Raw genomic sequence first — 20,761 nt, 5'->3', positions numbered from 1 at the left:
CCACCTCAAAAACTTCATCGGTCGCAAAGTGACGCCATCACGGCCAACATTAAAATGCAGGAATGAGGTCTTGTTCATTTTTTTTTCAAAAAGGAGGCAAGGGTTTGGATTCCCAAAAGTATATTCGTGATTCATAGAAACACTTGGATTATTAAAGAACGCTCAGTAAAGCGGGAGGCTAAATTTAAAATATATATTTACAATAATGCACTCCCACTTGCCTAAACTCTGTATCCTGGTTAATATTGTTTCTGTGGAAGAGGAATTTTAAAAAGAAATCCACCAATTTTAATCTGTCAGAAATCGTGTGCAAATAGTTGTTACGATTGTAGTGTTGTTTATGTATTATGTTGTATTTTTGCCATTTTATGCTAAAGGTTCTGGAAAGCGCTTGGTTACAGTTGCAGCTATTTTGAAAGCGCTATATCAATAAATATGTCATGTGCTATTTGTATTGTACGAGTATCGTCTCCGGGGACTAGCATTTTGCCTTGTTTGCTTTTTCAACTGAAAATGACGGCTCACCTGTGTTCTGGGTTTGGTCATGTGACGTTTGCAGTATCAACTTGTGTGTAACTAAGCCAAGACAGTGTTGGAAGGCGTCCATTTTGTATATACGCCAAAGGCTAAGTTTGCTCATCCTTACTGTTTTCATTTCAGCACAAAAAACAAAACAAAACGACAACTTTGTCTCATCCCTGCGCATACCCAATGGCCATATGGCTATTTTCATGTGAGGAGCGTTCCTTCATGTTGATAATTGCGTTATCGTATGCCACCCTGTCGTGTTTCGCCAGAGTTGAGTGAAATGCAGCAAAACTATGCAAGGCCTTTATGTAACTTCCTCTTGCAATGTTAATCATATTCTTTCCTGAGTCTCATGGTTCATGATGAATAAACTTCAGGTGGCTTCACCCCTAATTATTATTATTATTGTTTTTTGGGGGGGGCCGGGGTTCTTTGCACGTTTGCTGTGAACAATAAAAGGTTATCATTCAACAACAAAAAAAAATGATGTTCACGCTTCCTTCCTCTCTTGTGCTCGTGCGTCACTCGGCCCGCCGCTGCTGTAGTTCGTCTGCTTCCCTCCAATGGGTGGAGTGCTTTATACACACAGCTGGATCGTCTTCCTGTCAAAATGGCGACCACTTTATTAAGCACGCGTCCACAAATATCATACATTTGTGTTTTGTCACTGTGCTTGGTTGTGGTTGTTGGGATTTGGGACCGTTGGACAAAATACCTTCCCCTCAGAAAGTATTGGAACAGTGACGCCACTTACTTAATTCTTGCTGTCAAATAAGTCGCCCTTGGCAGTAGTTGGCGCTATACTGCGTCAGTCTGATATATCGGCGAATCATCATCTGTGTCAGAAAGAAAGATTCTGTCGTTGTGTTAAATGAAATGTTATATCCGACCGCTGCCTGTTATTTGAGATTTGCCTCGATGTGGTTAAGAGCTGACATTTTTCCACCTTTCTGGTTCGCTGTTCTTTGTTCCTACACCTCGAGACCACGAATCAGGCCGCGAGTGGAACAGAAAGGTAGTTGAAGAACTGTGACACTTTGGTCCAAAGACCTAGAGGAGGTGCTGCACGAGTGTTTCGACGATATTTTGATGTTATTGTTATTTCTGCGTCAACTGTAAACGCTTGGGTCTTCCGATCCAGAAATTCTGTGGGATCTCTCCGAAAAAGTCTTCACAAATGTGTCTCAGATTTGTATTTTAGTAAAGCCATTTTTGTTGCGTGTTCCAGGAAGTGAGCTGCAGCTGCACGGTCGCCTGCGAGACGCTTAGATGCGGTGACCGGAACCAAAGCCAAAGATGCAGGGAGCCATCGCGAGGTTGTGTATGGTCGTCGCCGCCGCCATTTTGAACCACCCCTCGCTTATTCCGCAAGAAAACGCCACCATCGCAGCGCAGGACGAAGAGCTGATGGTGCGCATGCGGGAGCACGCCGAGAGGCTGGAAAGGGAACGGTCCAAGTTGGAGGTGGAGCTCTCGCGGGCGGTTGCGAAGGAGGACGAGGGCGGCGGCTGGGAGGACGGTTACAGCTGGTACTTCTGGGGCACGGTGTCCTTCGTGGTGTTCTTGGCCATTGAGATGGGCAGGATGGACACGTTCGAGTCGGACACGGGGGCGCTCGATGATGACGACGAGGCGCTTCCCACTCGCGCGCTGGAACTAGACAAGGACATCCTGAGCCACTTCTACGACCGATGGACTTACATCTCGTCCCACGACACCGGAAGGATGAGGGAGTTCGTGGAGGGTTTTACCGACGACCTCCTGGAGTCCCTCAGGAGCGTTTCCGATCGAGATGCCGATATGGAGGTCGGGGACTTTGTCGGAATCGGAAGCATGTTCGAGTCTTGGCAAGTGCGGAAGACTCCGACGTGTGACCTCGTGGTGCCTTTATCACCTCCGGATGCGCTCGACTTCCGGGTCAACCTTTGGTGTGAACCGTCAAGCGACATGCCCCCCGACAGGCAAGGCTGCGGCACCGTCCAGGTGAGCAGGTTCGGGGACCTCAAGGGGGGTTGCCTGTGCGGTTCTGCCAACCTGGGAGAGGACATGCTGTGCTTACTGCACGGGAAAACCGACACGGTGCACGTCGTAGACCGTGATCTCGACGCGCCGCTCTGCCCCAAACGAACGTCGCTCTTGGCTAAGGATCAAGTCATGAAGTGGTTTCAGGTGTCCCTCACCAAAGCGTGGGGGCGCATCTCCCACAAGTATGACTTTGAGGTCACGTTTCGCCGACTGGACGCGACGGGCGCCCTCAAGGTCCGATTCCCTTCGGGGAAAGCCATCGTGGTGAACCTCATACCGGCCATCCAGATGGTGGACACCGACGCTTATCTGGTCTCACACTTCCCCTCGGACGGCGACGGTCCTCCGGATCCGTTCTGGCTTCTCTCGCTGGGCGTCTACGAGAGGAATCTCCTGAAACACTTGGCCAAATTCCTACCTCGACATTCCTGCCATCTGCACTGCCTTCAGGCGGTCACCTTCCTGCACGCAAAGCAGACGACCCTCACGGGGGGGAACGCTTTGACCGATTACCACTGGAAGACGGTCCTCTTGCATCTGTTGCTGCGCCACAAACCGTCGGCGTGGAGCGCCGACAAAACCGAGTCCAGACTGCGAGACATGTTCGGCTTCATGCGCGGGAGCCTGCGGGAGAAGAGACTCCATCACGTCCTCATCGGAAACGGCAGAGTGCCGCGAGAGATCCGCTTTCCCGCGACGATCCGCGAAGCCGAGCCGGTCAATCTCTTTCGAGGTTTGGTGTTGAAGAGGGACCTTTACGCGGCCACGGTGCGCCACTTACAAGAGATGTTGAGGAACGCTGCCGCGCTTTTACAAGAGTACACGCCACTCTCGATGTCTGGCGGAGGCTTGGATTACTAGAAAGATGGTAGACGTAAAGCACTTTCCGTATTTTCCGCACTATAAGGCGCACCTTCAATGAATGGCCTATTTCAAAACCGTTTTCATATATAAAGTGCACCGCATTATACGGCGCATAGGAGTTACAATAGTGGTTGCAGTTTCGTTATGCATCCACTAGATGGAGCCACGCTAAAGGAATACAACATAATACAGCTTTATTTATATCGCGCTTTCACAACCGCTGCAGCTGTAATAAAGCGCTTTACAGTACTATGTCCAAGAAATCTGAATATTGCATTATAGGGCGCGCTGTCAGCTTTTGAAAAAAAATGCTTTTAGGTGCATCTTACATTGCGGAAAATACATTTTTTTTAAAATCATACGCATATATCGACGTGTTGTGCTGTTGCTACACTATATGGACCAAAGCCTTTTGACGCGGCTCTTAAAATTTGAATCATTTGAGGGTTGAGAAATCAATCCGGGGGTTTGCGTAGTCACGTTCGCTCCCCCCTGAATTTGAATTCTTGAACAATTCTATGCCTGCAATTCAGTGGGAACCTTTTGGGCAAAGCGCTTTTCTTATCCCGTGCAAAAAATAAGGTCCATGAAGGGATGCTCGGATGAGTTTGGCGTGGATGAAGCCCACCAAACACCTGTGGGCTGAACTAGAACAGAAATGGTGAGCCAGGAGACCCTCTGGGCAACGCCCTTGGCAGGCATTAAGAAGCCGCGAGTTTTCTTCCGTTTTCACTTTTTTCATGGCCAAGTGTCCCAATTCTTTTGTTCATATAGTGTACAATTCAGTAAACGATTCTAATCTGTAAGAGCGGGTGCATCTTAAAATATGGGGGTGTCGAGGGGTGTATTGTTTACTCCACTGTATAGAGGAATTATTTGCACGGTGTCCTCGTGATGCTGCGGGTATTCTATCACTTTTGCAAAAAATAAAAAAAAGTTATCGCAATGAACACCAATTTGGAAACAAATGGGGAGAAGAATGCAAACTACCTCGTTTTGATGGCAGCTACTGCAGTTCCGTGTCAAATTCTTATTCACCCTTAAACAATAAAATCACTTCCCCTCTCAGACTGTGAACGCAACTTTTTTTCCCAGATTTTTATAAATTGCTAAAAAAAAAAAAATCCATACATAAAGAAATAAAAGGAACACTCAAGCACAATGTCACTGCGAGCGTTCTCTTGATTTTTAAAAAAACATTATAAATGTGTTAAAATGTTTGCATAACTGGAAAAATGCTGCCCAAACAACCGAGAGAGTCGAACAGGTTTTATTCGGCAATGTGTGTGACTTAGCACTTGAATTATAACCAAAATGTATTTATAAAAACAGGACAGATCAAGGCGCGGTTCAGCGTTGTCTCAACTCTACAGGCCGTAGTCAAAGTTGGGTTTGCCCTCCAGGTAGGTCTTGTAGAAGGCCTTGTAGACGTCCACACTGTGCCCGCTAACTTTGACGACGGGGTCTTCGGACATGAGCTTCACCCAGTTTCTCAGCTCAGGCGCATCGTTCAAGCAGCTGGAAGGTCGAAGGGTAAGAAGCATTGTCATTATTCTCCTCGATTCCACCTTTTCATGGTGCGGTCACATAAGACAAAATTGGAATCATTATTTGTATCTTCCATTTACGTTGGGAGGGGATTACTCACTCCTTCAACTCGAGGGGCTCCAGCCTCTCAAACCACGGCCATATCATGTAATCGGTCATCTTAATGGAATCTCCGCCAAAGAACTTTGTCTTCTTCTTTGCCAGGTGCTGGAAGATATGCCGAGCTGTTGTCACGGCTCCGAAAGACAACTTCTTGATAATCAAAGCACAAAGAGAAATAGGTGAACAGACCTCGTTTAATTCTCGGAACTTCTGCGTCAGTTCCGTATGAAGTCCGGAGACATCCTCGCCTTTCAGTCTGCCCATTGGAATCTTGTAGGTTAGTGGTATTAACTGTAACAAAATTCAGATTGCAGTCGTCACACAGTGATAAATTGAGTTTTTGTGTTTAGTTTGTTCCATGACCAAGCTCGGGAACCTTGGAAAACTTCTCCAGCAACATTTTGTGCTCGGCTTTTCCAAACGGTTTGTCGGGAAGCAGCCTCTTCTCAGGATACATCTCGTCCAGGTACTCGCAGGTGATGGGAGACTCGTAAATGACCTCCCCCGCCGACGTCTCCAGGGTGGGCACTTGGCCCAAAGGATTTTTCTCCAGGAACCAATCGGGTTTGTCTCTCAGGTTGATGTTGACAATATCGTGCCTAATGTACAAAACGGAAAGAAAAAAAAACACGTCACGTCACGTTTGGTTTTAAATCGCACCGATTGGGTGATGGGTGAATAACTTACTTGATCCCTTTTACATTCAGCACCAGTAGGGTCCTCTGAGCAAAAGGACAGAACCTCATGCTATATAGTCTAATGGAGCCGGCTGGAACGGGTCCGGGCGCAGCACACCCTTGGAAAATATTCACATTATAAACGCTGCATGTTGATTCGCATTTGTGTCAGACACATTTTTCGGCACGTTATCAAAAGCATATTTCAAAGCACATCCGAGTACCATTCTTTTTCTCAAGCCTGAAAAGCAGGACCGTTAGAAAAGTTGTATGATATGCCAGTCTCATGCCAAGTCAAAGCAAAGCTTAGTGAAGAAATAATGAAATCGCCGCAATTGTTAAGTTGCGCAACACACTTGAATAAATGTTGAGTCACGCGCCCAGAAGGCGAAACTTTTTAACTGCTACCTATATACGTAATAATGGCTCGTCGGAATCTCTTTGCCTTACTTAATTGTTTATTCCGTGGAGATTTAATACCAGTATGACAAATAGAGCATACCGTGAGTGTATCCAAGTTAAATAGTGCACTCTCTATTTGAGTCTCTATAAAAATGTGACACAAAGGTCATGAAATTGTGTAGTCACATGCATGTGTCAAGAAAAGGGTTCTGTAAAGCGTTTTGTTCCAGCTGCAGTTGTTGCGTAAGCGCTACAGAAATAAATATGTATAGTTTTGCAGAATCGTAGCTGAATCGCGGTTACGTAAGCGACGTTTTGCGAAATATATGAACCCATATTAAATGTCTTACCTTTAGCGACGCACTTGGCACTTGCCATTTTACAGTTGGAAGGGTCGGCTCACGGGAAGATTTTCTACACAAACGACTTGCAGAGATGAGTAAAAATGATGAGGGGTGAAAATGTGTGTATATTTTACCCTGACTTCCGGGAAAACGTATCACCCAATGAGAGTTGAAGAAGGGGGTGGGGCGGGGCGTTCGAGCTCGTATTTTTGGTTGCCTAGGATACGCTCGAGCTCGTTAAATCCGCGGCTGGAAGAATTGTGCAAATTAGTTTATCTCATTAAATTTACGAGTGAGGTATTCGATTTTTAAATTTACGAGTGAGGTATTAGAATTGTTGCAAAACGGAGTATCCATGTTATTCTTGCTGCACGACAGCGGAAAATACTGGTTGGTTTCATCGATTGAGAAAAAGTATTACATCCAGCAACAACTATTATTTCGTCTTGGACACTCATTCTCGACATATTCCAGGTTAAGGTAAGTTTTGGTTTTGTGACCGACAATGCTAAATGTCCTCAATGTGCCTATTTCCTAATTTGGTGGCAGGAAATAACTTCTGACATATACCAAGTAGTTTTGTTAGCAAGTATTCATTATTCAATCGTGTTATCACGACATGGCGTGGGAGCAAATGACTTTAAACGTGTGTATTTTGGTTAACTTGGCGATACTGTCAAAAATGAAATGACGTAATTACACCGCGACACAAACACTGAACGTTCTCCGTTTATTTTCCGTTTATATTATTTCGCCAGTGATAATATAAATAGTGTGTTAATGGTAACACGTGATGTGATAATATTATTCCTCATCCTCCTACTAAGAGCAACAAAAAGTTAGTTTTGTTAGCGGTAGACGGTAAGGAAACAAACGTTTATGACTCTTATTAATCAATGTATGTCCCGTTATTACGTCATCACCCGTTCCCAAGTTTTAGCGAGAAGATTCGGGACTGATGTAAAACCACGTGAAAGCGTTTAGTATATTATAGTATATATTGCGTGTACGGTAAATATGTTCAGGTTAGATGCAAAGCAAGGAACCAATGGCTCAATTTGATCGAAAATGGGTTGACTTATCATTCAGAGCTTCGTTTTAGTGGCATCTTGTGGCGAAAAAGGAGACAGCAAAAAAAATCAATGCATTGTTTTGTGTATACTGATTCACGGAGTGTGTAAATGTAGTTATATAATACATACTTAATAATATTATATGCAGTGTATTCCTCAGGAAAATGTGTGTTTGAGGAAATGGTGTACATTGGTGTCTTCGTAATAGTTTATGTTTTTGGAGCAAACTAATACCTCAATGTTTATGATATTGAGAGTGTCCAGTATGTTTGCGGCTTGCACAGAACTAAAGTCATGAATGCCTGATGTGGTAAAACAGCTCAACCCACCATGGATGCCAATACGGAGTCTACTGGAACTGACACTGAAACGCAACCAGAAAGTGAGGTAAAGTGTATTCCATTTTGTATTTTTTGTACACCGCGTGGCAATTATTATCTGTGCATCACCTCAGAGATTCTTTCCAGTTTTTATTTTATTTTATTTTTTACTCCTCAAGTGTTACAGGGCTTATTTTTGTCCTGTTTATTTCACAGTATCTAAGCGAAGATGATCTGAATTATTCAGACACAAGGGAAAGTCTGCTGGCCAGGATGGAGGAAATCCGCAGCGCCGTGAGTGGAACGTGGCATCCGCATGAATGCTAGTACATTGAAACGAAACGCAAAAATACATGTTTGACCGGATCGATCCATGTCAGCAGATCCAAGAGATGATTCTGGAAAATGAGAGCGTTCCCGAAATCGAGCGACTGGAGCTGAAGGAGTTCAACGTGGATGACGAGAGGCAGAGTATGCACGATGCCGCGTTGGACGAGGAAGTTTCCAGGGTAACGCGGGCAGTGCGCGTTTTTCTTTTCTCCGACGCCTTTTCTGATATAAGTCTTGAGCGCAGGTGAGAGAGAGGATTGAGATGGAGATTTTAGAGCGATGCTACAAGCGTGATCTCATCAAGAGGGATTGCTGGGATTCTCTAAAAGTTAAAGACAGAGCGGTAAAGGTATGAAAGGCCTTTTCAAGCCACCTCCAAATGACGTGAGGGGTATGACTAATACGCGCTTGTCAATTCCAGGCCTTTCACACTGAGCACGAGGTGACAAACTACCCACTCAAAGAGCGGCCACAAGCCGAGTTGGATGCCCTGAAGAGAGTTGAAAATAAAAGGAAGGCGGAACAGGCCGTAAGCACAACTTTGTCCTCGTAGTTTACATTCTCGTGATAGAATATTTGGCTGACTCTTATTTTTTCTTTTTTTTTTTTCTGACACTCTTCACAAGGTTGTAACTCTTAAATTCAAGTTGTATTCAAGATTTTAAACTGACTTTTTGCCAATAGTATATCAAAAATTTATATATACAGTATATGCATATATATTTTAGGAATGAAAGCTCTACCTGTTTTTTTATGAACACCGAGGTCTATTGCGCTACTGTTTTTTGAATGTCTTGGAGAGCTGAGAGTTTTATGAGGCGGTAGTGGGTTGTCTAATGCTTGTGAACCACTGCGCTACTCCCACCTTTTCGAAGCAGAGGGCCCAAGAAAAGGCTGCAGAAGAAGAGACGGAGGACTTGTCGGAGGCCCAGAGCGGAGTCGCGAGCAGCTACTCGGCTGAGCTGGGACTGTCACACCCTGACCTCTACGACCAGTTCAGCCTGCACACCACCGAGCAGAAGCTGAACCAGATTGTTTTGCTCCAGGTGAGAATTGCTCCAGCATATAAAAATTGCGATGCGATCGTGTGGCATTAAGAGTTGGATTTAAGTCCCTGCCGTGAAAGGTTGTGGCTCAACCCGATTCATTATCAGGATGACGTCAGCATGTACCGAAACGCATTGACATTGGCCTAAGGGTAAGTTACACTTCTCTCCAGTAGAGGGAGCCCGCGAACAACAAAAATAAAGTATGCCTGACTTGCTGGTTTCACTGGTAGGCCTGCCGCTCAACTCACGTATGCTATCATAACATTCCAAGCAAATGGTAATATAGACTCGAATACAAGTTAAAAAAATATATAATAATACAAGCACAACCACCTATGAGGGTGATGCAAAGTGACAGCTGTCACTTCTTTTTTTTTCTCCTCCCAAATTTCTCTCTATCCCAATATGCAGGATGTGATCTTCCAAATCAAGGTGGCCCTCAACGCCCACTTTGACAAGGTGTACAAGCAAAAGGTGCAGGAGATCGCCCGCGTGAAAGAGAGGAACAAGCAAGTGAAGGAGCTCCTGGATGAACTGGAGGTCGACGAGGAGCTGTGGGTGCCCGTCCTGAACGACAGGGAGGTGCCCGAGAGGGTGTTTGTCGTGAAGGACTCCGAGGTGACCCAACCGACTCTTTTCATCCCGCGTACCGTTTGATCAACGTGTCACTTTTGTTTGTCGGTAAAAGGGAAATCTTCCCGTGACTTACTAGATAACGGCCGAAAAGTACCTCACCCCAGAACAGGAGAAGGAAGAGGAACGGAAGAGGCTGGAGGAGCAAAAGCGCTTGGCGGCCAAGGTACGCTTGCCAAAACAAACGCGGCTTTGTTTTTGAAAACTCCCGTTTGTGGTTGCGTCCAAATTCTTCTTGGCTTGGAGACCGGACCAACCGGTGTGCTTGTGTAGGTTTGCATGCAAACTGGTCGCAGCAGTAAATTACACTTTTAAAAAAAAAGGAGGACTTGAAAGCGATGGAGCCAAAACGTGAAAGAACGAAGTCAAGTTGAGGAGTGTCCAGCCGTCCGTTTGACAGCGATTGTCTTCATGAGGGATTGCGCGTGAGCTTTAAACCGATCCCCGGATGACTTTGGAGGAGAGAGCGGGGTCAGCCCGGACTGGTTGCCGACCAATCTCAAGGCGCCTATTGCCGGGCGGAATCCTCCTATCTCCAAAATCTGAGCAAGCCATTTTCAACTCTTTAAATTAATCAATAATTTGTGTGGTTTTCTTTTAATATCATAATAAAAATAACACCAACAGTCGACGGTCCAAAAGTTTAAATTGATGGGGGGAAAAAAAACGACATTAAAAAAAAGTGACATAGGCGGTTCTGGTCTGAAGGCAGCAATATAAAAAAACAAATATTCACACTCGATTTTACCCCTATTGGCAATTTTGAGTCTGTCACCGTTTGAACAGAATTGTACTCGTCCGAAGAAGGAATGCAACTTTTATTGCATTACATGGAGCTCCATTCCACTCGCTACATTTGTTTTAATCTATCGATTGTGACTGGCGTTTTGTTGCTTGTTTTGGTTTGTCTGGGAAACTTCTGCCTCGTGCGCTCTCTCATGACCCGTTTCACAAATCCAACGTAACCCAACAGCGACGACAGCCACATGACGCTCGCGGCCCCACACGTGAGCGACTCATTTAATTAAAGCGATGCAGAAACAATGGCGGACCTTTTTTTTTTTCTTTTGTTTTTTTTTTTAAGTGATGTTGAAAAAATATTTCTTTGCCCATTTAACTTGTTTGAAAAAATTATTCATCAGAAGCTACTCAGTGTTTGAGCCCTTTTTGTCATTAGTATCATTAGTATATAATCAAGTAATTATTTCAGTGAGTACTTAAGAGGCGAGGCCTTCCAACCATTGACCCATTTTTCACATTAACCCTTTCATATACCCTGTAACCTGATAACATGATAAGTTGCCCACCGTAGTGACCGCTGTCTCTGAAAGGGTTAATGGAGAAAAAAAAAAAAGGAATATTTGACAATGATTCGTAAACTGGTGTTTTGTGCGACGTGTAAAAAAACTGAATTGGTGAAAATGTCTCGTCTGTTTCAGAGCGACGACGTCCGAGAAAGGGCTCTCGATGACATGATGGACGGCGTTCTTGAAGCGAAAAAAGACAGTCTGTTGAAATCGGTGGGTGCGCTCGCGCTCGCGACATGACATCACACTCGGCCGAGCCGTTTCGGTCGCAAGCTTTTTTTTTTTTCCTGCACGGTCTGAATTCAACAAATGGGCCCCCCCAAAAAAAAAGAAAAACGAAAGGACGGGAAGTGCCTATTGAATGTGCTCCACAGGAAGTACCCCAGCCCGAGTTTGTTCTGGCCAAACCGAACAACCAGTGGAGTGAAGAGGAGAAAAAGCAATTTAAAGAATATGAAAAGAAAGTCAAAGAGCTGAACACAGAGAAGGATAAATACAGAAAGGTAGTCCACACTTTCCCTCGCAACCCGCTTGGAGATTTTGAGAAATAGCGACTTGCCAACTCTTGCTGTTTCTGATCACTTTGATTTGTAGTCACTGGAAAACGAAATCAAAAGCCTTCAGAAAACCACCAAAGAGGCCACGGACCGCTTTGATGAAGGTTTGAAAAAGCTGTTTGAGATGAAAATTAAGTCAGACATGGCCATATGTCAGGTGAACAGCACGCACACACACACACACAGATTTTTAAAATATGTTTTAAAACCCTCATCAGAGGGGGAAAAAAAGATGCTCTGCTCCAGGGCACAACGTAACACGAGAGGTTTTTGGAGACAACGTAACAGATCAGTAGAATAAGATTACAAATTCATATTAAAATGTGAAATATATTCCCATCGGAAATAATTTGCCATGCTCCTTAATTTCGAGACTTATTTTGACTTCCAAAATATTTTGTACAACAATTTTCTTGTCAATTTTGTCAGAGGATTTTAAAAAAAAATCACATTCAATTGTTTATTCAATCACGGCTTAATTTATGGCCACATTTATTTATTTGACTGTCTAATTGACTTTTACGTCGATCCTATGCCCACTCCCCAAATTCTCACAAAGGAATTTCCCAAATTCCGACATTTGCATGTGTTTCTTGCCTCGCTCCACATTTCTTACATTTCATTTCAGAATGTTTCAGTTTAGCTTCGGATTTTTAGCATTCACAGGCAATTTCCCCGAAAAAGGGTCATTTAACCCTTTCAGGGACAGCGGTCACTACAGTGGACAGTGTATCATGTTATCAGGTTACAGGGTGCATGAAAAGGTTAAAAAAATTAACGCATGTCATCGTATAGTGATGTGTTAAATGGTGTCTTTCGGACCTTCATTGCATTGTATTTCAAGACTCTTTGGCACAAAAATGTGCATTTCACAGGAGGAACTGAAGATTAAAGCGCTTAATTACTCGGTGCTCATGGAAGAGGTGATGAAGAACGAAGAAATGGAGCAGGCACAAAAACTTGAAGAAATGTCTGCACAGAGGGTAAAATGACACCTCCCATTTCTTCACATTTGCATTGGTCTTGAAGTTTCATTTTCTTCTTGTCTTTCCCCACGACTTCCATTTTCAACCTGTCCTGTCCGCTTCCCCCCTTCATCTTACAGAAGAGAATGGCCGAAGACCTGCAGAAGTTTGAGAAAGACGTCGAACTGTTCCAGGAGAGCTATGAGAACATTCTGGCAGACGACAAAGTAAGTTTGCTGCCGTCGTGCGAACATCCTCTTGCCAGTGAACGTATATTCTCATGTGTCTCAAGGCTCAGGACAAAGACTTCAGGAAGGAGTTTGCCAATCTGCACAAAGCTCATGTTGATCAGCTGTATAAACTGTTCAAGCGAAGGCCCAGGTTGGTCGTCATGACCGTTTCGTTTCAAAATAGTCGCGCTGACTTGGGAGTACAGTAAAAAAAAAAATCTTTCTGCGCAGAGCTCAAAAGAAGAATGCCATGGAGGAGTTGGACGCTCACAGGAACATGCCAGAGGGACTGAACCAGCCGGTGTGGGAGAAGTTTTGTCAAATCCGCAGAACAAAAATAGACACAGAGCATAAGGTATGACAAGGGCACTTTGACTTTCTGTTCAAGTTAAAATTGCTGAAACAATATCTTGGGAGATCCGGTTAATCTTCAAGACGGTTTGATATTCATCATATAAGAACCAACAGCCAGATCACAAAAGCAGCTGACTCAGTAGTTCACACTTTAGGTCTTGGGTTAGTCACACTCATTATCTTCCCTAAATATGGTTTGCTTTCTTAAACTGGAACACAGGGAAGGATAATACAATGAAAGCAACAGGGGCCCCAAAATTGAACCCTGCGGAACACCATACGACAGTAGTGCAGAGTGGGACTCGAAACAACTCTGGCGAACTCAAAAAAATCCTCCCGACCAAGCAGGAGCTAGGATCTGTCATGGTTCTTTTGTCTACCGCGTACCATGATTAGTATTTGTACCACGTTTTGGGAATCACTGCTCTGTTTGACAACATCGATTACTGACTTTGTGTTCTTCTGATTTAATCAAGCAGGAACTATCCCTCCAACCAAAAACATACTTAACTGTCTGATTAGTCATGACTCAGTCTTAAACATAAGCCTCACCTTACCTGAGGCGTATACTTATATAGTCACTTTTCCCATCGTTTATCTTCCTATTTTTGTCATCCTAAAAACAATAAAACGCATGGCACTTACTTTGCAGATCAAAGCCACGGCAGCCACTCTGGCTGAGATGCAAGCGACTCTTCTCAAGAGGCGAGAAGCGGACGAGGCCGCCAAGCAGGACATGGAATGTCTCGCAACAGAACTTGAAAAGTGTGTGTGGGACGCTTCATTTGAATCCATATTGTGGAAAAACAAGACTTTTAGCATGGCTTGTGTACAATTTGTTGGGTCTCAAGCGCACTCCGTTCTTGACACCCATCAAGTCTTGAAGTTAGACAAGCAAGAACACGTTTAGTGAGACACCTGTTTGACCAAAATAAAGGTCTCATTGTCAAATTGGCCTAATTGGCCACATCTGCTGCATGAAAAGTCTTTGGATCAATTCCATTTGATTCCACAGGTGTACCTAATGAGCTGACTATCCTTCCCTTTTTTTGTGTGTCGACCCTTTCAAGCCTGCGCGAGGAGAAGAACAACTTCCTGACGGACATCACGGTCCAGTTCCTCCTTAAACAGGGTCAGGTGGAGGTGACCAACACGGATCTCATCCCGGACTACAGCGAGTCGATTCTCCTCCACAGGGGCAAGGTGGAAGAACTCAACCACACCATCCTGGTCAGTGGCACGCGCGCACTCACTCGCCTCGCACAAGTTCGACTCGTTTGTGCGACCATTGCCGCCGTTTTTGTCCGAATCAGACTCTCGGCGAGCAGAAGATAGCCACCATGGTGCAAACCAAAGACTTCCGTAAGGGCATCATCCAGGTCGAGTGGGACAACACCATGAGGAGGATGCAGATCGAGGATCTCAAGAACAAAGAACGGGACATCCAGAAGCTGCGGCTCACAGAGGACCATAAAGAGGTATGCTGCTCGTTCGTCTCTTCTAGCCTCGGCAAACCTCAACACCTTTTTTTTTTTTTTTGACAAACCAAGGCCATCCAGATTTATTCATATCGGTCATCACGCGGTTTACGGCAGCCATCAAAGTATTTATCAGCAGATAACGGAGTAAAGACCTTTTATCAGCACGGCGTCTTCATGCAAATGCCGCTGCTTCTTTGTCGCCATTTCAACACGTGCAAAAAAGCAATCCTGAGTCAACACATGACCCGACAGGGAGATACTCCCACCCCTTAAAACACCCGTAAGACATGTCCAGGCCACAGGGGAGTGAGTTGCTCGGAGAATAAACAGGCCCCATAAAGATCGGATGAGTCACACGGCTTGCTCTTATTTTTAACACGGCCGTGACTGCGCATGAGAATCGGCGTTCCGGGCCCCCCGATGCCCATTTTCTTTGGCACAGCGTTCAGGTGGTTCTCCCGCGGCGAGCGGCGTGGCTTCCTGCCATTGTTCCAAGGCTTCTGGAACGTTGACAATTCAAATGTTGGAATACAAACAAAGCTATCAAGTGCGGTCGTAATATTTATCGCGCTGCTGTTTTGACACTGACATGGCGACGGGATGTTTGACAGTGTGCTCTCTGTACACCTTTTTTATTTTTTAGTATCTCAAGTCAGACAGCGACAGCCGTGTATGCAAGCAGGCCATTTCTATGAAGGAGACTCAGGCCCTGCAGACGAAGGTAACCAAAGGCCTGCTCACAAAAAAAAAAAAACGGGGACCTGATCTAAGGAGTTTAAGCTTAGCCTAAAACATTGACATGAACTTAATACATCTTTTTGGGACAGTGCTACCATGAGCCACGTTCCTGCGATGCGACATTGCCTTTAAAACAGCAATGAGGCCTTTTTCAATGCTGCTCCCCCTGCACCCCCACCTCTTCCCCTTCCTTTTAAAGAATTTTCAAAAGGACGTGAAGTATCGCAAACAAAAAATCAGACACCTCCAAGCTCAGACGACCATCAAGGAACGGAAGAACGCCGCTTTGGACAAGCAGGTCCAGGACATGCACGTGACTGTGTCGCAAATGCGAAACATCTACGAGGCCTCGGGTAAAAAAAATTCATGTCACACATTTCGGACTTCTCCTCAACTTCCGGAATTATTATTATTTTTTTTTTGTCTTTTAAAGCTACGGAAGAAAACGAGGCGCTGAACACGGAGCAGCGCTACCAGGAGGTCCTGCTGGTGCAGCGGCTGAAGGACACGGCCAGGTTCCAGATGGAGAAGCTGGCCTTCCTCAGCGCCGAGGCGCAGCATTTGAGGATGAGGAACGTCCCTTCGCTGGTGCAGATCAAATACAACTGAGCCCCGCGCGGGCAACCAGGTTTTTAGTCACACTCATCTTAAATAGACGCCAGCTACAAATCGAGCGGTACGAGACAATATCATAGCAGCCGCAAATAAACAACTCCGTATGATTCAACATTTGCCCCTCGAGTATTTTTCGGAATTGGGAGTGTACGGTGCAAAGTCAAAACACCTCTCGGGTTGTACGGTTCGGAATTTGATCAAGGTTTTGGGAGGGGAAAAAAAATGAAACAAGCTCTGTTTAGTGAGAATCACGGTGTATTATTGAAGATATAGTTGACCTTTTTTTGGGGTGCAGGGGGTACTTTGACAGAAGGACCAGCCCCATGACAAACTTAAACAGTAGAAAAGTCTTTCTAGTAAATAATGGACTGGATAGACAGTTAGTTGTAAGACATAAATATCAACCCCCCCCCCCAAAAAAAGCTAAGTACAGCCTTTGTAAAGCCCTGCCGTACGTTACCCTTTCACCCCAGAAATCATTTTTTCTGGATTGCCATTATTTGCCCAATTTTTATTTATTTTTTCTCGATGGCTTATATCGAGTTGGCCCATCGAAAAGTGTAGAAAAGTGCATTTGTTCAAAAAGTTAAAGTTGTGCATGCTATGGATGAAATTGAAGACATCGGAAAAGAATATTTAAAAGGCCAATTCCTACCTGATTTGAAATGAAATTAATTTTGATTGTCACGGTCTAATTTAAAAGTAAATTTAGCGTTTTCAGTATAATCATCCAAGTGACGTCAATGAAGGCTTCCCGGATATTCTAATTCATTGGGATGCACCTGAATATGTTTGAAAGCACATTCAGGATGCAAAGTCCTCCTCTGTGCGGTTAAAGTGCAGCATTTTCTCATCCAGACCAAAGAGGTCGATGACTTCAGACAGGCTGGGCTCACGTCCCTCCACACGGACGTCCGACTGAAGCTCACGCAACGCGTTCTGAGCGCAACTCCGCCACTTGTCGATCAGGATTTGAAGCTGCGCCAGGTTGTTCTGTAGAAGAAGGACAAACGTTAAGATAAGATAACCTTTATTCATCCCACACTGGGGAAATTTGCAGCAAAATTGAAGCAAAAAAAAAAAAAAAAAAGATCACGCCCTCTTCCCACCGCATCGAGTGACCCACCTTGCTCCTGTACATCTTCACCATTCTCAATCGGCGTAACGTCTCCGTCTTGACCTTCACCTCCTTGCTGAGCCTCTCCCGTCGTTGCGCAAGATCTTCAAGGTGAGAGTGCGCTGGTCCAGGAATCCTCCTGGAAAACTTTTCACTCCCAGGTCTGGCTTCCTGGTAGTTGGCGTCAACAGACAGGCTGATAAGTGGGGGATTTTTATCATCATCATCATCCGCCATCCGGGAATGTGTCGGAACTTGTTGGCCGTCCTCCTCGTCCACACAGAGGCGCTTGGCCACGGAGGAGGGCGAAGTGAAGGAGCGCCGCGTTCTCTTCAGACGCGCCTTCAGAGAGGAGCTCAGCTTCTGCTGAGGCTGCGGAGAAGCAGATGGCAGAGTGTGCGGTCAAATGAAACGCGGCGGAGCCAGCGCTTCTATGTTGACAATCATTGCTCATCTAATGACATCCAAGAAATGAGCTTTTTCCGAAACGTAGCCTTTAGAGATATTTCGTAATAATTAATCCAGTATGCTGTAGTTTGTTTAGATTTTCCAAAATGTGAAAAAAAAACAACTCTTAGTAGAATGCAGCGTAGTTATGACACTGATTTAGGCTACCAGCATTTTGTATTACTGTAATTCAGTGGAAGGATGTGGGCATCACAAAAACAATGTTGTAATTTTTCAAACATTTTTCCACAGAAGGCTTTTCGAAGGTACATAGACTACAAAAAGGTAGGTAAAAATGAATAAATAAAATATTAACAATCTAAAACGACATAGAAATTAAATCAATGATCAAATGGCGTCATTCATTAATTTTTTTAATAGCGCACAATAATACGTGAAATGCATTTAATTTACCGTCTCACTGGACCCACACGGGCTCGACGGTGAACAATATACCGACTGAGATGAGACATTCTTCGGTGTTGCCTCCATGCCGCGAACCGCACTTCGTCGCTGCTCAAAACGTTTCAAAAGCAACGCCTGTATTTAATCTGAATAGCGACGGGTTAAAAACTAGCTCTGATCCAAAAAAGTAAGCTAAGCAGTACATTTACTGTGAGGAGTTGTTCCTTTTTGTCCCTCTACATATTGACGGATCAGCGAAGTTTTCTGCATTTCCTTGTTTTGGAGTTCAGAATCCCTCCAAACCTCATGATTGGTGGGACGCCGATGACGTTTATTCGTGGAGGATTCTGGGAATTAGAGTTAATTCGTATTTCTCACGAGAGACCCGTTAAAAACAGTTTGGAAACAAAAGTTGCGTTCAGGTGATGTTTCCCTCTGTTCAAACAGTGTCCGTGATATATTTCGATCAACGGTGGTACGTTTGACATTGCAATCGAAGTAAAAATGAAATTAGTTTGGTTTTAGATAACAGGCCCAATGTTGTCAGACTATTTCTTAGTTACCCTATAGTCTCTATGGGGGAGTCATGAGGTGATTCAACCCTTCCCATTCCCCAGCTGATTCACCTCCATTCTCAGAGTTACTTCACCAGTCTCCTACATTTTGTTCTGTAACATCATCCTGCCTAGATACACGTGTGTAATTTCACATAGTTCATGATTAAGCGTTCGAGTTAATTCTCACCACTGAGTCAACATGTGAAACTTTTACTTTCAGGCACTGGTTGGGAGTTTTTCAGCCAAAGCGAGGCACCGGTGGCTATCAAGAATCTCGAACGCATGTGAGATGTGAGTGAGGGTGCCAGCTTTTCATCCAACACAGGTGAGAGTGTCATGAGCACCCATAAATTTGTATCAAGTCTGCACAGGCATCCAAAGCATCTTTTGAATGTTGGGGATAAAAAAACCATTTGTCACTTTTATGATATTTTCAATGTTCTCTCATGTGATTGAGCATGATGCTGAGATTCAGTCCGAATCCAGCAAGGGCACGGCCTCGGCCGCGCACAGAGAAGCTCTTGTTTTCTTCTGGTTGGGCAATTTCTCACTTTGATTTTCTGCAAAGTGTGAAACAAGCTGCCCCAGAAAAACAACAACAACATATAGTCCAACATTATTTGGTGTTGTTTCCAAAATATGGCATGGAAATGACATTGCTTGCGTTTTTCAACAGACTCTGTGAGAGTGCGGACGTGTGAAAATAAGCCACAGTTACGATGAGGGATGGGATCGGTTCTAATTTTAAATCACGGTGATGAGTGAGTGATAATGTCTGCTTTGGTGGGGGCAGCGGTGGCGCCATGTGTGGGTCACTTCTCGGTTTGGACTAGTTGCTGGAGAGATTCCCGTTCCTCATTAAGATAATGAAGACTCTTGTGTCAGTCTTGTTGTTGTCGTCGTGCATAAACTGGAGCAGAGAGTGCGCGGCCAACTTTGCTTGCGTTACTGTCCATATGGATCACAATTCTCTAGTTTGTTAAAAAAAAAAAAGGATATGCAATTAAAAAAAATCTCAAACTCTCTCAAGTTGGGGGGTGCTTGGATTGACTTTTAGGGGTTTGAGCAAGAAAAAAAAAGGGGGGCGAGTGGTCAATAATGACTGCCATTTTTAAATCACCAATGAAAATCTTCATTTACGCTCCAAACAAGCTTGGTGGTGTATAAAGGTCAACTTTTTAAAATGCTCGTCATTGTCCAAATATTCCTGGGCCTTAACTGTGCGAGTGAACGCGACCTTCTGGTGCATTGAAAGTACTCCCGCGGTGCATAATCAGTGTTTACAGATTCGATTGCTAGTGTGAGATCTGCAGTAATGAAGTAATCATTGCCTCACATTGGACTTTTGAACCTGAATTTGTTGACACAAAATTAATCTGCTTGTTGTGTTTTATCACTTCTGCCGAGCACAAACATGTTGGATCCAAACTGTCTGCTGGGCAAAAAAAAACAAACATTCAACATTCCTAACTTTTTTTTCCATCGTCATGGAATCCTTCATTTTTTTTTTCAAACGATTCCCTTTCCTATTAGCTTTGGCTTTACTGTACAAGCTTGCACATAGATGTGAGTGGACCCCCCCTCCCTCCCAATCCGCCCCCCCCCCACTTCCCTCCTTCCCTTACCGCTCACTGTCCTCGGGGCCATTTGTTTTCTGTCAGTGGAGCAGAACCGAGTCACGCTCGCCGTGAGTCATGCGGGTGGGTGGAGGTCAGTGCCGAATGGGCGTGGTGGATCAGGGATCCCACCGGCTCTAATGGCTCCTCACTGGAGGGATAAAAAATGGCCGTTCGTTCCAAGTTGCACAAATGTCAATGGTCGGAAGCCTTACAAAAAGGATTTTTTTATTCACTAAGTGGCGATAAAAGGTAAACCCTTTCTTTACTTGAAGGGGGATCTGTTGGATTAAACAAGCGCTACTTGCCTTGTAAACATATTCTTTATATGTAGAAGTAACTTTTTGAAAATCCGTACAGTAGACCCGTCTTCACCGATGCTGCAGCTCCCACCATTTAAAGGGCCTCTGAATAATCTCAAATAAAGTTCAGATGTTCTAGTAAGATTTTCCCAACATTTTTGTAGCAGCATGAGCC

General features: G+C 44.5%; 4 protein-coding genes across 4 annotated transcripts; 2 read left to right on the top strand and 2 right to left on the bottom strand.

Annotated features, from left to right (window-relative positions):
• The first annotated feature begins 1,824 nt into the window (after positions 1 to 1,824).
• itprip (inositol 1,4,5-trisphosphate receptor interacting protein) lies at positions 1,825 to 4,485 on the top strand. Its single transcript, XM_086122017.1, has one exon. The coding sequence runs from the start codon at positions 1,825 to 1,827 to the stop codon at positions 3,412 to 3,414; it is 1,590 nt and encodes a 529-aa protein (XP_085978143.1). The 3' UTR covers positions 3,415 to 4,485.
• Positions 4,486 to 4,671: 186 nt separating this feature from the next.
• On the bottom strand, positions 4,672 to 6,651 carry LOC147198949 (glutathione S-transferase omega-1-like). The gene is made up of 6 exons (XM_086122018.1): positions 6,497 to 6,651; positions 5,755 to 5,863; positions 5,444 to 5,666; positions 5,257 to 5,358; positions 5,066 to 5,172; positions 4,672 to 4,935 (listed from the first exon to the last, which is right to left on the bottom strand). The coding sequence occupies exons 1-6, from the start codon at positions 6,522 to 6,524 to the stop codon at positions 4,785 to 4,787; spliced, it is 720 nt and encodes a 239-aa protein (XP_085978144.1). The 5' UTR covers positions 6,525 to 6,651; the 3' UTR covers positions 4,672 to 4,784.
• Positions 6,651 to 16,234, top strand: cfap43 (cilia and flagella associated protein 43). The gene is made up of 22 exons (XM_086122016.1): positions 6,651 to 6,970; positions 7,883 to 7,950; positions 8,100 to 8,177; positions 8,267 to 8,392; positions 8,458 to 8,562; positions 8,635 to 8,742; positions 9,092 to 9,259; positions 9,674 to 9,880; positions 9,975 to 10,061; positions 11,335 to 11,415; positions 11,577 to 11,705; positions 11,797 to 11,916; positions 12,635 to 12,742; positions 12,865 to 12,951; positions 13,017 to 13,105; positions 13,186 to 13,309; positions 13,961 to 14,073; positions 14,379 to 14,538; positions 14,622 to 14,786; positions 15,433 to 15,510; positions 15,727 to 15,880; positions 15,961 to 16,234. Exons 2-22 carry the CDS (start codon positions 7,894 to 7,896, stop codon positions 16,134 to 16,136), a joined length of 2,520 nt encoding a protein of 839 aa, XP_085978142.1. The 5' UTR covers positions 6,651 to 6,970; positions 7,883 to 7,893; the 3' UTR covers positions 16,137 to 16,234.
• A 151-nt stretch (positions 16,235 to 16,385) lies between these two features.
• sfr1 (SWI5-dependent homologous recombination repair protein 1) lies at positions 16,386 to 18,372 on the bottom strand. Its single transcript, XM_086122289.1, has 3 exons — positions 18,121 to 18,372; positions 17,269 to 17,631; positions 16,386 to 17,135 (listed from the first exon to the last, which is right to left on the bottom strand). Exons 1-3 carry the CDS (start codon positions 18,196 to 18,198, stop codon positions 16,947 to 16,949), a joined length of 630 nt encoding a protein of 209 aa, XP_085978415.1. The 5' UTR covers positions 18,199 to 18,372; the 3' UTR covers positions 16,386 to 16,946.
• Positions 18,373 to 20,761: the final 2,389 nt, after the last annotated feature.

The sequence above is a fragment of the Hippocampus guttulatus genome, chromosome 10 (assembly GCF_054856545.1).
Source record: "Hippocampus guttulatus isolate MCC_2025c chromosome 10, RoL_Hgut_1.0, whole genome shotgun sequence".
Lineage (NCBI taxonomy): Eukaryota > Metazoa > Chordata > Actinopteri > Syngnathiformes > Syngnathidae > Hippocampus > Hippocampus guttulatus.
Note: the sequence above shows the minus strand (reverse complement) of the source record. Positions and strands in the feature narration are given on the sequence as shown.